Source organism: Carassius auratus, chromosome 25 (assembly GCF_003368295.1).
Source record: "Carassius auratus strain Wakin chromosome 25, ASM336829v1, whole genome shotgun sequence".
In the NCBI taxonomy this organism is placed as follows: domain Eukaryota; kingdom Metazoa; phylum Chordata; class Actinopteri; order Cypriniformes; family Cyprinidae; genus Carassius; species Carassius auratus.
Genome location: NC_039267.1, coordinates 15,001 through 31,447, shown reverse-complemented (window position 1 = coordinate 31,447; position 16,447 = coordinate 15,001). Strand labels below are relative to the sequence as shown.

General features: G+C 35.1%; 2 protein-coding genes across 5 annotated transcripts in view; one reads left to right on the top strand and one right to left on the bottom strand.

Annotated features, from left to right (window-relative positions):
- The first annotated feature begins 573 nt into the window (after window positions 1-573).
- On the top strand, window positions 574-11,531 carry LOC113042863 (secretory carrier-associated membrane protein 2-like). Its single transcript, XM_026201853.1, has 9 exons — window positions 574-729; window positions 3,945-4,028; window positions 4,278-4,352; window positions 4,437-4,551; window positions 5,909-6,037; window positions 7,121-7,280; window positions 8,040-8,141; window positions 10,300-10,417; window positions 10,499-11,531. The coding sequence occupies exons 1-9, from the start codon at window positions 673-675 to the stop codon at window positions 10,643-10,645; spliced, it is 987 nt and encodes a 328-aa protein (XP_026057638.1). The 5' UTR covers window positions 574-672; the 3' UTR covers window positions 10,646-11,531.
- An 825-nt stretch (window positions 11,532-12,356) lies between these two features.
- The window catches only part of LOC113042862 (neogenin), a gene marked incomplete at its 5' end in the record, with an annotated part of 18,508 nt that continues 14,417 nt past the window's right edge, over window positions 12,357-16,447 (bottom strand). For 2 of the 4 annotated variants that reach the window (XM_026201848.1, XM_026201849.1), the window contains 4 exon segments: window positions 12,357-13,977; window positions 14,853-14,956; window positions 15,033-15,284; window positions 16,103-16,255. In XM_026201848.1, coding sequence (XP_026057633.1) covers window positions 13,894-13,977; window positions 14,853-14,956; window positions 15,033-15,284; window positions 16,103-16,255 — 593 coding nt within the window. 4 annotated transcript variants of the gene reach the window in all.

Sequence of the window (16,447 nt, the reverse complement as noted above, 5' to 3'; positions counted from 1 at the left end):
AATACATGTTAAAAGATAATTTTAATAATTTTTATGCTATGACAGCCTGTATGCTTTACATGTTTACAAAACAAGTACAACTGTATAAATTATGTTGGATGAAACGGACAATCAGAACATTTCATTTGTTAATACAATGTTTGCTCTGCAGAATGTTACAGTTGAACACGTAAAACGAACATCCGTCTACATTTAATTTATTTATTTTGTTGGCTTCACATTCATAAGTGTACAAAAAAAAACTGTTTTACAGCGTTTTATAAAGAGTTGCAAAATTACTTGCGTACTATCCAACATAGTACTAATAGAAAGGCGATTAAAACTGTCCGTTTGTGTTCTATATTTAAAACTATATGAGTAATGTAAAGGTCATGCTTGCTTATGATTGCATTTTTGTTTTTGTCTTTTATTTATTATTATGATTTTATATTATTTAGTTTATCCTTTGTTACAGTGGATTTATATTGTCTGTTGTATTGTTTTGTATCTGTCGTTTAAAGCATAATAATAAAAATAAATAAATAAATAAATAAATAAATAAACCGAACATCCGTCTACGTCGCAGCGCACGCGCATCACGCTGTCAGTGCGGAAGTGCAGAGAGGAAACAGCAACGATCGCAGCTCTGGTGCCGCTCAGTTTAGACTCTAAAGACGGATAAAGCACCTTACAATGTCGGGATTTGACTCCAACCCGTTTGAAGATCCAGTCGACGTCAATCCCTTCCAGGTGAGGAACACGGGAGGACCGCTTTGAGCTGAAGTTTGGGGGAGTTCAGTGGGGTTTGTACTGCTGATGGGGAGTTTTAGTTCAGATGAGTTCGGTTCGGATGCGGACGTATCAGGGTCGATCCCGCGCTAACTAACTAACTAACTAACTAACTAATTAATTAACTAACTAGCTAGTTAGTTAGTTAGTTAGATGTCGCTGGTGAAGGGTGGATCCGCGCAGGTTTGGTGACACGCTGAAGGCCAGAGCGCCACTCCTGTTAATATCAAAACAGACTCGAGCTCTGTAATATCTTTATAATAACTGCCTGATGAAGATCTGTGAGTCTCTGTGAGGCTATGATTAAATTACCTGCGATTCTTCTTCACGCGCCGCATGATCAAGCGGAAACGCGTTTCAAAACAACTCCTATTTCTAAATCAGTACATGCAGGGCTGCCAATATGCTTCCTTCACAACAAGTGAAACGTGGAATAAGTGAATTTTCCAACAATAACTTAGATGATTGATGATAAAATATACAATGCAAAAAGTCACAGTGGTATATTTTACTAACTAACATTATTATTATTATTATTATTATTATTATTATTATTATTATTTGTAAAAAGTTATTCAATTCTAGGTTAAAATGTATGTGAATAAAATAAGTGTACATATATAATGCCTATTGCATGTATATTACATGTTTCTTCCCTTTTTTTTGCAGTTGCACAATTTATAAACGTAAAAACATGGAATGCAATAAAACAACAATAATAAACATGTTGCATTATATTATAATTATGCATTATATTATATTATTCACAGATCGTAATATTTACAGGGTATTTGACACATGCACTTTTACTCAACATCACATGTTGACATGCATTAAACAATAATAAGCAAATATATACATAATATAATAATTAATATTTATGATTCTTTTTGCAGTTGACTTTAATAGTTCTGCTTTTTGGTAAAAGTACAATTTAATAAAAATATTGCATGTAATCTCTTAATTTATACTCTTAATTTAGTTATAATGATAATGATATATTTAAATTATACATGCACATTACTATTATTATTATGGAATTCTAACATGCTTCAATAATCTGAGTTTAACCACTAAACATTTCATTTCAGAAGTTTTTTTATGCTCACCAAAGCTGCATTTATTTGGAGAAAAATACTGTAAAGACATAACTGAAAATAAGTGGTTTCTCTCTCAATAGATTTAAACTTGAAGTGTATTAAGTGTAAGCTGCAGACTGATGCACACAGACACAGACTCATCACAGGCTGCACTAGTTTTCCTGGGATAGTTATTCTCTCGCTCTGTTTGTTGTGCTGTCATTCTCACTGATTTGAGCAGTGATGTTCTGCTATGTCAGATGCTTTTGATTCATGGAAGTGTCAGGGACAGTTATGACGTGGTATATCATATTTCATGAGGTGTGGCGTAATAATACTGATTGTCATGGCTGTAGGGAAGTGTGTGGAGAGATGCTCTGCAGTGTTTGTTGAAGGCGTCAGTGTTTCAGTCTTACCATCGCTCGATCTGCTGATAAAGATTCAGTAGTTAAAGGTTCAGATATCTGAATACTCAATAATGTCATTGACCCAGACCCAGCTAGTTGAACTTCAGACATCTTTTATATCTGATGAAAAAAAGTAACATGCACTTACACACATTTAAAGGATAAGTGTGTCATTTCATGTTAAAATACTACAAATTCTAATGATAAAATACTTCTATTCTACATATTGTGCTTTCTCAGATTTTAGGTCTTATTTAGCAGAAAATGCACACATTATTTTAATACTACTATGACTGTGTTATCTAACAGCCTTCTAGTTTCCTTTTACAATTAAATGTAAAGTCGTTTTAGCTTTAGTCCCACTCATAGTTTTAAAAGTAAAAAATATAACATGATGCACTCTCAATTTTTATTCATTGTAATTTAATTATAATATTATATTTAATATTATAAAATTTTAAACATATTTATTTATAATATCAATTATTATTATTATTATTATTAAATTATAATTTGCTGAAATAATTTTTGTAAAACATCTAAGGGTGCATTTATAAAAAAAATGCAGTAATATTGTGAAATAACTGTTTTCTCTCAATTTATTTGACATTTGAAGTGATGGATGCACACAGACTCATCACAGGCTGCTCTTGTAGTTTAATTAAAATTAAATGTTAATTCATGCATGAAAACAAAAAATTTGATTCAGAGCTTTTTTTATTTTAATTAACGTCTCCAGTAATATGAATAATTGTTCGTATTCTTAACTATTTTAATTCATTTTGAATACATTTTTAAGAATTTTTAATTGTTGAGATATTTTTACGATTATTTTAAAACCTTTTATCTAACGCAGGTTGAATATGAAATGTGCCATATAAATAAACGGCCTCATAGCATTGTAGATGATTTGTATTTTTCCATCCCATTGAAATAAAGACAATTATTTAAACTTAACACTGTGACATGGTTTTACTATAAATAAGACTAAAATGCAGATAATATTACAAAAGATCACAAAGACAAAAAAATATATATACCAAAATGTCTCTTTCTGATAAAGTGTGTAGTCATTAATGTCAGGTGTTGGTCTGGTGAGGGCAGGTGTGTTTGTCCGGACAGACTGCAGAGACACAATGTCAGATGCAGTGCTCATATCGTACTTTTGCTTAAAATGTTTGGAACGAGACCCTTCAGTGAAGTTGGTTTCTCATGATTTGACTCTTTGACTTGTCCTGGGTTTTTCTGAGGATGAAGGAAGCGTTGTCTTCTATGTGTCTTCCTGTAGAGGCCTGTCCTGATTAATGAGTAATAATCAGTGAATGTTCCTCCCTGTGACTACAGAGGCTTGTCAAATATTATCAGATGACTGTGACCTATCGAACTCTCTGTGTAATGTAATTGAGGCATGTGACACAGTAAAACACTCATATATCATGCTTTCAATTGGCCTGCATCCATGAAGTAATACAAATATATCATACTTAATATAAGAAGTTAGTAATTGTATTAATTGAAAAATTTCTTTGCTAAAGCACCAGCACTAATTTGGTTTTAAATGATTATTAATATACATATTTAAAATGAATAAACTCTGATTTTGATTGCTGCCATTGTCACTTTGGATAAAAGTGTCTTCTAAATGACTAAATATAAATGTGTTGATGCTGATGGTGTTCATCTCTTTCAGGATCCGTCTGTCACGCAGGTGACCAGCTCTGGTATCGATCACATTGACAACTTCAATCCGTTTCCTGAAGGCCACACCGTGACGGTGAGTCGAGATCTCCTTCAGAGATCGTGTCAGATCAATGTCTTGAGCAGAGTCAGAACTGTGCTCTTATGAGCTCCGCTGATTTTACCACCGTTAAACTCATTTGTTCCACTGTAAAACAGTTTTAAATTCTCCAGATACAACCCCAAGTGATGTATTTGAGCTCCAGCAGCAATATGAAACAAAATACCAGAGGTTTGCATTTTACCATGAATTAAAATCCCAGTAACTGATGTTTTTATCCATCAGGGAAGCACCATCCCGGCCTCCAGCGGCCCGTCTCAGCCCGCCGTCCTGCAGCCGTCAGTGGAGCCCAGTCCACAGGTCAGCGCCTCACACACACACACACACACACACACACACACACATCAGTACAGCAGTCTGATTATAAGGCTCTTGTGTGCGCAGGCCACGGCTGCAGCTGCGCAGGCCAGTCTGCACAAACAGCAGGAGGAGCTGGAGAAGAAAGCTGCAGAGCTGGAGCGACGAGAACAAGAGCTGCAGAACAGAGGCGGGCAGACAGGTAACACACACCACGGCTGTCAGAAACAAATAAATCGAATTTTTAATATTCAAATTGCAAATGCATTCGAGTTTTAGATGTGCATCAGGCAGCCTTATCGGGGGTGCACGGTCATTGCATTTTATTGCTTTTCTTAGCCTCTCCAGTCAAAATATTTGTTAGAATATTACAGAATTAGAAAGTTGTTTATGTCAGAACCAAAACCAAGTCGTTCACTCAGAATCCATATTTATCGCCTTTTCTAGCAACATGATTATATATGGTTTCTAAACATTAATTTATACATTATGCACTTTTTTTCAAAGATAGTCATGTTGTATAATTTAGTTCTATTAGGTAAAAAAATGTTAGCCTGAATGCACTGTAAGTCACTTTAGATAAAAGCGTCTGCTAAATGCATGAATGTATTTATTTTATTGCTTTGAATAAACGTGCATTAGTAATATTTTGCGCGATGCTCCCTCCCTCAGGAGAGAAGCCAAAAGATGCCCTTTGCTGACTTTTATTATTAATAAACTCTTCTAGTTTTTGTTTATATTTAGATTTTATTTTAATATCTTATGTTTTCTTTTTAATTTAAGTTAAAGTTTTAGTAAATTTCTTGTGTGTGTTTGTCATTTTTGTTGTTTTGTTGAACTATGTCTAAATAATTTGGATCACGTTTTAGTCAGGGTTATTATAGTTAAATAAAACTGAAGCATAAAAAACATGATTTGGAATAAAGGAACCTTTACATTGAGTCAAATGAATAATAATAATAAAAAATAAATATTTTATTTCAGCTAGTATATTTCTCATTTTCATTTAGTTTAACTTGATCTTCTTAAATAACTCAAAATTAAAAGTACTACTAAAAGTATTTTTAAATCATGTTTAAATAAAAACAAGAAGATATAAAAATGACAAAAACAACAAAATTACTAAAATGTATACACACATATACAGTATATTTTATGTCTTTTATAACTGCTTAATTATATAAAAGAAAAGATAAAAATATAAACACATTTTGTATATGAATAAGAGCTAAAATAAACTAACACTGTCAACAAGCTGAAATAAAATAAGTTTTAATATACTAAAATATGATTTAATAGTAATTAAAACGTATCAATTTGATGTATTAGTTTTAATAATTTAATATTTTGTATTAATCTATTTTTTTATATTCAGATGTTTATTTTATTTAAAGTAATGAAAATGTATTTTATGTTTACACACATCTGAATTCTTACAGTGAATGTAGAAATCAAAAGACAGGTCAGTGGTGCCTTTATTTGTTGTGAGTGTTTGATAGGTTGCCGCTAAGGATTGTGGGATATGGGCATCGGTCTCACCTCACACTTGTTCTCCTCAGGCAAACAGAACAACTGGCCTCCTCTTCCCAAATTCTTTCCCATCAAGCCTTGCTTCTACCAGGACTTCTCTGAGGAGATCCCGCAGGAACATCAGAGACTCTGCAAAATGATCTATTACCTGTGGATGTGTGAGTTTACAGGCCTCTGATGCCAAGTCTAAAGTATTTTTTTATTACATACTCCTGATCTTATTTGGAATGTTGATACAAGTAAACAAAGTTGTATTTGTGTTTTTTTTTTTTCTTTTACAGTTAATTCTTAATTCTGATTTTATTTTATTGTTTAACATAAAACTGTGCTATTTTATAATTAATTACATACTGTCATAATATTTTAGTTTATAATTTTAGTTTTAAATAAAATGTAGTTTAAGTTTTAGTAATATTGTTTTGTAATTTTTATTAGTTTTTTATTATTTAAATTGTTAAATTAAATTATTTAAATTGTTATAATACATTCATATATATATTCATAAAAAGAGAATAAAGCAAGGTAAAAAAAATGTATATATATATATATATATATATATATATATATATATATATATATATATATATATATATATATATATTTTGTTTAACCTTGCTTTATTCTTTTTTTAGTTTTAGTAAATTATATATAAGTATATAGGATTTGAACTTTCTTGATTGCCAGGGCAACACTTCTAATAGTTTTCTTATTTGATATTAATATTAATTTCAGTTATCCAAAAATTATTTTTACACAATCCTTATTCCAAATGTTGTTCCAAGTAAAAAACAATTTTTTTTCCTGTTTAGTTTTCAGTTTTATTTATTATTATTATTATTATTATTTTCAACTTAAACCTATTTTATTTTAGTTAGTTGCCAAAGAAAGCATTTCAAATTTTTCAGTTGTAAACGTTTCCATCTGATAAATATAGTTAATTTTATCGCAGCTATATTAAATCTAAAACCATTTTTTATAGCTTTTACTAACTGTTTAGTAGTTAATTAGTTTTAGTTAACAATAACAGTACTGATATGAAAATATACATTATTGTATGTAGATAACTTGGAAATACTTCATTTCAAGATATTGTGGCTGTAATACAATTTTAACATAGAATGCTGAATAAAACATTATATTATGTGTTTGTTTGATAATGTATTTAATCAGATTGAGTTTGAAATGTGCGTATGTGATGTGTGGCTCTTGTGTAATATGTGTGTGTGTGTGTGTGTTTGCAGGGCAGTGTGTGACGCTGTTTCTGAATGTTCTGGCTTGTCTAGCTGAGTTCACCACTAACTCAGATGCAGGCGTGGACTTTGGCCTGTCCATCCTCTGGTTCATACTGTTCGCTCCCTGCTCCTTCCTCTGCTGGTTCAGACCGGTCTATAAAGCCTTCAGGTCAGCCTGTGCCTCCTCCAGCACAAGAGCATTCAGACCATCACATCACATCACATCACCTCATATAATCAATCACATGACATCATATCACATGACATATCAATCACATCACATGACATCATATCACACAAACTCACTTCACATCACATCAATCAATTCACACCACATCAGTCACATGACATGACATTTCAATCAAATCATATGACATCAGCCACATGACATCACATCACATCAGTCACTTCACACCACATCAGTCACACCACATCAATGACATCATATGTGACATATCCCATCACATCACATGACATCATAGCACATCAGTCGCTTTGCGTCATATCAATCACATGGCATGACATCAATCACATCATATAACATCTGTTACATCACATCAGTCCCATCAAATCAATCACATCATTCACATGACATCAAGTCACATGACGTCACATCACATCAATGACATCACATCACATCAGTCACATGACATAAATTCCATGACTTCACATAGTCACACCACATCAGTCACATCACATCATATCAGTCATGTGACATGACATCACATCAGACATGTGACATGACATCACATCAGACATCACATTAATCACATTACACCACATCAGTCACATCCCATCATATCAGTCATGTGACATGACATCACGTCAGGCGTCACATCAATCACATCAGTCACATTTTTCACATGATTTTCTGAATGTTTAAGTTTTTTTTCATGGTCAGTGATGAGTATATTTCCTTCTCTTTCAGGTCCGACAGCTCCTTCAATTTCTTCTTCTTCTTCTTCATTTTCTTGGCTCAGATCGCCGTGTCTGTGATTCAGAGCGTTGGCATTCCTCGATGGGGCAACAGGTACAGCGGAGATTGCTCTATACAGCTTCATAACTGTTCATTAGTGATCTTTACTGAGGCAGTAGTTGGGCAATAATGTTCATTTATTGAGTATTAAAGGAATATTTCACCCAAACTTCTCTGAGCTGGACTTTGTGTTTCTCCTGTGTGACAGATGACTTTCTCTTCTGTCTCTTTGACGAGTATTTCTTCCTGCACTAACGGTTTTCTGCTGCTGGACTTCCTTTAAAACTCTTGCTTCCTGTCTGAAGTACGTCTTCTCGCTCTTCAAACTTCTTGCTTTGTTTTCCCTCTTAAAGCAGCGCTTGTCAGCCTTTGAACCCCTGATAGAAACATGCTTGATTCATCAGTTCTCTTCCATTAATAATATAATTTTCTCAAGATTAAGACTATTATGAAAATATTGTTATGAGACTCCCTGGAATGATTGGATCACATTTTTTAAATATACTTAGAATGTATATAATTTCTATCTATTTCTGTGTGTGTGTGTGTGTGTGTATGTATATGTGTATATATATATATATATATATATATTAGGGGTGTAACGATACGCGTATTCGTATTGAACCGTTCGGTACGACGCTTTCGGTTCGGTACGCGGTACGCATTATGTATACCGAACGGTTCGTTGGAGTAATTAATTATATTTGAAAAAAAAAAAAAAAGAGAGAGAGAGAGAGAAATATAATGATATGCGTTCAACAAGGTAGCCCAATAACCCAAACAACATAACAGGCAACGCCCCTGACACTCCCGAAGAAGAAAAAAACACCATCTTATATGTTTATGTTAGGCTACTCAGCAGGCGCTCGCTCACTCAGTACACGCTGAAGGCTCGTTGCAAAATAGCCAATGCGTTTAACAGACTAGAAATGAGAAGATCCTCCAATAACCAACAGGTCTGGTGTTTGGGTGCACTTTGGATTCCCTTTAAGCTATAATGGTGATGGCAAGAGAGTGGTGGATAAAAAAACAACGGTATGTCGCATCTGCAACATGACAGGGTACACCAGCGGGAATAAAAAAAAAAAAAAAAAACAGCGGGAATATCTGGGATATATGCGTCAGTACTATCTGGGAAAAGACGAAAAAAAGGAGAAACATGCACGCAGCAAACTATCCCTGCAGCATTTAGACACTATAGCTTACAGGGAATCCAACCCAAACACCAGACCTGTTGGTTATTTTAGGATCTTATATTTCTGGTCTGTTAAAGGCATTCGACATTTTGCAATGAGCCTTCAGCGCGTGCTGAGTGAGCGAGCGCCTTGGGGCCGTTCACATATCGTGCCTAAAAACGCATGGAAAATGCTAAGCGCGTCTTTCTCCTCCTTTCCAAAGCGCTCGGGCAGAAGCGCTCATGAGGCGTCTGTCTTTGCTAAGCAACAATGACGTGCTCTCTCCATGAGACGCGGAAATTTCAGCGAAGGATAAATGGATTTGCAGCTCTAAAAATCGCTTGCAGTAGCTCTGCTACTAAATTTATTTCAAAATTGCAATCCATATACAACTATGATCAGCTGATCCTTCATCTTGGCTGAGCTCTCAACGTTGTTACGGGAAAGGATGAAGCTGATTGGTTAGTTCTTGTCACATGACCCGCGGTGCGCTTGCGGCATTCTGAAAAGTTGAGATGTTTTTACATTTTGCTGTATCTAAAACGTATCGAACCGAACCGAACCGAACCGTGACATCAGTGTATCGTATCGAACCGAACCGTGAATTTTGTGAACCGTTACACCCCTAATATATATATATATATATATATATATATATATATATATATATATATATATATATATATAATATATATTATACATACACACACACACACACTAACACACACACACATATATGTATATATATATATATATATATATATATATGTGTGTGTGTGTGTGTGTGTATTAGATAAAAAAAAAAGAAAATTGGAAGTTAAAATAAAAAAAATTAGAATTTTCTTTTCAAACTAAATCAAACAAATAGTACATTACAAAAGCGAATGCAAAAAACAAGAACAAAAAAGTATGCACTCATAAAAAAAATTTAGTAGACTTCATAGAAAATGATATTGTATGCATACATTTGTCATAACAATGCATCAGTTAGAAGGAACCAATATAAAACTGGTTAATCGATGTGGATTTAATTACAGCGGCTGGATTAGTGCCATAGACGAGATTGGCAAAAACAAAGCGGTGGGTGTCATCATGATGGTGGTGGCGGCCTTCTTCACTGCCACTGCTGCGCTGTCGATTATTTTACTGAAAATGGTAAGTAACTCACGATTTCTGAGTGAAAACCTATGGCTCTCTGGTTTGGATTCTTGGGTCATTGGTGCGATTCTTTCCCAGGTTCATTCCCACTACCGTCGCACCGGCGCCAGTTTCCAGAAGGCACAGCAGGAATTCTCCCAAGGTGTCATCACGAACCGCACCTTCCAGACCGCAGCCGCCAGCGCAGCCACCACAGCCGCCCAAAGCTCTCTGCAGAGGAACTAGAACCAGAAAGCACCACCAAGATCCTGCATCTCTTCCTTCTCTGTCCCGGCGGCTCACACCGAACCCAAAGCCCAGCTCCGCTCACCTGCTTTGGTTCTGGACCTCGATTTGGCACTACTTTCGAGTTTAATGATTTGTTTTGAAACAGAAGGTATGAAGTCTATCAGTGTGTTTGTATATTTGTATGTGTGCAGAAATTGTGTCCTGTTTCCTTTTTGACCTTGCTTATGCTGTATATAAAGTAATTTAATATTTCCCGTCATCCATAGTGGTACGGGAGTCTCTTTAAATTAACAAAAAAATTATTATGAAGGATCTCAAAGCAATGATTATAAGTGTATGTCATGAAGAGTCTAGATGTTACAATTCTGCTAAAATTTTAAAGATTATAGAGTTGTAAATAAAAGCTTTCATTCCTATATTTGATTTCCTGAAAACATTCTGCATTCTATATTAGTGCCAAAAAATAATAATATGCGCCTAGAATTCTTTGGAGACGTGGCCATGTTTGCATAATTAGGATCTTGACGGACACAGAGGACATTACTGTTATTGTCTTAATCGTAAGACTGAATGAGGGATGTAGATTTTTGTTTTGGGTGTGTTTTTTGGTAACTGTGTAGAGCAATGTTTTTTCCTCCCATGTGTACAGACTTATTTTAGGCTACTGATTGTAAAGCATCAAATGAAAATAGTTTGATTATTACTCCGACTTAAATTTACATGGGTAATATTTTAGCCTAAGAAAGTCCTAATTTTTGGAAAAAATGGGTAAAATGGTTTGCCATAAAAAATGCCACTTGCTGGAAAGGGTAATATAATTTTGTCAGTACTGTTATTTTTTATTATTATTTTTTGAGCAAATTAAATTTATGTGATTAACAAATTTTGTCCAAGTAATTTTTATTCATGGTGTTAAAGTAAATGCAGTGCATTTGAAGCAGAATACATGTGATCATATCAAACAAAAGCGGTTTCAGAAAATGGGAAAACATTTTCCAGTTTGCTCACTAATATTATTTGAGGTCTACACAACAAACTTGACTGATTTCAATAAACGTAGTTCTCTAAAATGTGCAGTCTATTAGTTTAAATTATGTGGGTGAAAGTACAGCACTTGTTTTGCGGTCAACAACTAACACTGCAGTTCCCAGCATGCTTTGCATGGAAATATAAATATATATATATATATATATATATTTATGTGTACATATATATAATTTTTAAGCAAAATTATGAGTGCCGAGTGTTTAATGTTTAGTTGTTGCTATTTAGAGACCTGCTTTTAATGCTTACGGTTTAGTTTGCCGGTGTGCTGTTGCTAGCTAACTGTTAATTAGCCAATGATACAATATTAGAATTTAGCATTGTGAAAAAAATATATAAACATGATAAAAAAAAATTAAATTCAACCCTTTTTCAGACTTAAGTGCCATGTTCTTTGTTTTTAGCCAGCGGTGTCCCACAGGGCTTTGTATTTGGTCCAGTTTGATTTGTTCATAACCTTTTCATTGAAAAACTATTTTTCACCTTCTAGCTGTCCGAAAAAGCACAAAACAAGCATTGATAACATAATGAGCTACAATGCATTGTAAAATAACTTAAAATAAATCCATGATTGAACCAAAGAGCACAAGTATCTGAAGTATGAAAAAAAAAAAATGCAAATATGGTCTTCTTTAATGATGTAACAAAATAACCAACAGTTAAATGTCTTTAAAACCAGCCGTTTACTTGTGACATCATTGTTACATAAAATAGGTTCATATTTCACATGGCATCAGCGATTCGTTTCAAATCCAAAATATAAAAAGTGCAAATGACATTTGACGGTACACCTGCCATACAACATGGTTTGGTGTCTTCTTTTTTCCTTTTTTTTATTTTTTTAAATCTTCCCCCGTTATTGTAAACACAAACAACAACTGTATTCATAAGCAGACCTTGTTACAGCCACATTGACATTCATGACGTGAGAAACTGTACATGAGCAAGACAGAGATCGTTGCTGATATTTTCTTTCGCTCATTCTTTGTGAGAAGGGATTGGCTAAACAGCACGGTGAAAACACAACGCAGAATATTTAACCATTCATAACTTACATGGAAAATGTTTACAAAGCAATGTGTCATCTTCATATAAAAACCAACTGAAAGATGAATATATATATATAAAAATTGTCCTTTTTTTTAAGAGTGTACAAAGTATTCACGTAAGCAAACATTTGCAGTTCATTGTATATATATTTATAGACCTCTCAAAGTACAAAAATCCGAGAGTCACTTGGCATTAAACTCCTTCATGATGAATCTCCAGGGCCCCAAAAACAGGCATCAGGGTCCTGAGGAAGAGGAACTGGTTCATTCGCTCTCCGTTCTCACAAGTCTTACGTTTGAGGAGTTTCTGAAGCACCAAACATCAATGTCACTGGACTGGGATTGAATTAAGATGGTCGTAAATGTCTGTCCTTGTAGAAATTTCCAATGCATATTCAGACTTTGAATGCTACCGGCGTTTGAAGACTAGAGATTTAGGTTTCTCTCCAGAGATGAAACACTTAAACATGATGTAAGACACTGCAAAAAAGCCCATGAAACAGTCATGAGCAAACAGAGATAACTGTAAATTATTTGCGAATCGTTCAATAACTGCTCTTATGTAATTAATGGCATTCAAATTCAAAATGCAACAACTAAGATGATGTTACTGAAACTGAAAAAATGCCCATCTGCAATTTACATGAAAACAGTTTTCTGAATGCAACATTCATGTAAAAATGGATCCATGTACAAATTTACGTGTAATCGTTCATTATGTACATCTTTGCATTGATCTGAATGCCACAATTTACATAAGGATGGTTTTATGCATAATTTACACAAAAAAAAAAACAAATATCCTGCTTGCATTTCTTGAATGTTTGAGCATGTGACATTTCACCCTAAGAAATAAAAGTCCTAAAATGATCATATACACAATGAAAATACATACAGGCTAAAAAATATGGAATACGTAAATACAATTCTCCAAAAAACATTAAAAACACGTTTTCTGTGTGGAACGGTTCATCCGAGTTGAGAAAATGGCATTGAGTTTTCAATGTTTTACAGATTTCTCTGCCATGCAAGATGGAAAGATGAAGCATGATCTGTTTTCAGTCATTCTCAAGGCTGATCTGAGATCAGTGTTCATTCAAATGTCCTGGTTGTTCCTGAGGACGCAGTTCAGCCGTGTGAGACTGCAGCGCTTCAGCCTGTGGTGATGGCGTTCAGGTCCTTCATCAGACCCTCCAGATGGGCCATCTCCTCCGAGAGTTCATCCGTCTCATACGTCTGAGAGAGAGAGAGAGAGAGAGCCATGCCAGAGGAGCCGTGTTAGAGTTAGGATCGAGAAAAGAAAGAGTCAACAAAACAAGCAGAAAGAGGAAAAGTGAGAGGAGGAAGAGGGAGGGAGAGTATAAAGCAAGAGGCTACAGTGCAACCTACAACAAAACAAACAAAAGTGCATGCATTTCAGAAGCATAGAACAAATTATTTGGAGTTATTCGTTATTCAAAAATAGACAAAGACAGACAAAACCATTTAAATTAGGCCAGCCAGTGAGTAAAAAGAGAAGAAGAGAAATCAAAATTAAACACACGTTCAAACTTTCATATAACACAGAACATCACACTTCACATCACAAAAAAACAAATATATATATATATATATGTATATACATGCACACATACACATATATTAAATAATGTAGCTATTCTACTGCAATTCATATGAATTTTTAAAAACCAAATTGAAATGTTAATGAAAATGTACAAAATTAGCAAATATATATATATATGGACTACAAAATCTATTATAAGTATTTAAACACAACAGCACACCTTCGAAGCTGAAATTGATCAGTAACACCCTCTGCTACTAAATCTGCTGATGGGTCATAAAAAAATATAACCTTACTGGTCCTAAAAATAGGCTTCATTTCCTTTATGCAAAATATGATTTCTTACCAGGGCTAACAGGGAAAAAATACAAATGCAAAAAAAAAAAAAAAAAAAAATATTTAAAATCAAAAACAGAAAAAAATAAAAAATAAAAATAGCAGTGATGTAAATGTGTTCATGATAAGAAGAAGAGATGTTTTCATGAATTACAGTGCGGTGGGGTCCACCTCTACATCACAGGAAGTGAGACGTGTCTCCAGCACTCACCACGTCCAGCATCTTGCTGGTTTCTGATTGGTCAGGTGCACTCGGGACGGTTACCGCCATCGGAGCTCGAACTCGACTTAGTGTCCCGATAGACGCCATCTTCACTGAAACACAGACGAACATGCTGTGAGCTACACAACGTGTCAAACTATCAGCACAGCGGTGTTTCAGTACACAGACCTGGCTGTGCCAGCAGAGGGGTGCTGGGTAATGCGCTCTCATAGGTGGCAGGGTTATGAGCGGAAACAGTGACGGCTGGCACAGCGAAGCTCTTGAGCGGGTGTGTGGGCCGCACGTGGGCCGTCGGGGGGTTAATGCTCGGTGGCTCTTCCTCTGTAATCAGCGCCTCGGTCTTCTCCAGTTCAGCTGTGGTGCTGGGCTGACTGGGGGCCACCGGAGGTTCAGGTGCAGGGGGCTGATTCCTCACTGACTCTACACACACACAGAAAACACAGAAATTACTATACTAGATTACATACAAGTTTTTTTTAGGAGATGCTGGGGTGTAATGATTCTCTCATTTTCTGGATGCATACGCACAGATCCATTGAATGATCAAGGACTTTTAACTTAAAGTCGTTAAATCGAATGTATGAAGGAAACGGTTCAAATAACCACAGCATTAACAACAACCTTGAAATAAGAGCGTGAGGTTTATCTGTCAATCAAACGCTGGAAAGTTGCGTTCGCTATAATAGCAAAAAGGAGAAGTTAAATAACGTAGCATTTTGTTTCGTGAAAATAAGATTTTAGCTTCCATTCACACTATGCTACACAGTAGTTAACATCAAATAATACTGTTAAAGCCTTTATTTTAAAACTTGGCTATACCCTGGTGACAAATAAATATACTTAAATGTATTTGAAATAAAATTATTTCAAGCTTAGTATACTGCAAATAAATTAAAACTTAAATATAAATACCCTGCAATTATATCTTTAGTAGCCTACACCAAACTGGTATAAAGTGTGCTAAATTGGAAGTAGTGATGAAGTCCAACTAAACATTACCTGAAGCATATTTGATTATGCTAATGTGGAGCTATTAAGTATACAGAAGTACACTTTAAATATGATGCTTTTCAGGTCAAAACTTGTGATAGGATTGCAGCTGCAGCTCAGATCGAGAACTCAGCCCAGTTTTTAAGATACTATTCTGGAAGCGGTCTAAAGTAGATGCATTACTCACAGCGACCATGCTAGCACGTCCGTGTAACCAGCGCATGCTAACGGCATCAGTGCGCTCTCACCTGCAGACGGAGGCCTGTCTGAGAGCGTGCTGGGGGTGGCAGGCGCTCTCAGGCCGATCTGGTGATGAAGGTAGCCACGCGGCGGGAGGTGATAGTGATGATGATGGTGATGAAGATGATCGAGGGAATGGATGGGGTGAGCGCTAATCACAGCTGAGACACACACACACACACACACACAGTGAGGGTACCACAACAACACAGCACAACACATCTGTTCCTAAACTTAGTGAGCTGTATTCTGCCTGCATAGACAGCATCCCTACTTAGGCAGCATACTAGATGATATGCAACCTCTTAAGTAAGTGATTTAGAGCGCTCTACACTGGCACAACTGTGTGCATC

Excerpts from the sequence above, each read along its gene's own strand:
- LOC113042863 (XM_026201853.1), top strand. The coding sequence starts at position 673 with ATGTCGGGATTTGACTCCAACCCGTTTGAAGATCCAGTCGACGTCAAT. Across the intron at positions 4,552-5,908 it reads GAACAGAGGCGGGCAGACAG|GCAAACAGAACAACTGGCCT; the intron begins GTAACACACACC and ends TGTTCTCCTCAG. Across the intron at positions 6,038-7,120 it reads GATCTATTACCTGTGGATGT|GGCAGTGTGTGACGCTGTTT; the intron begins GTGAGTTTACAG and ends GTGTGTTTGCAG.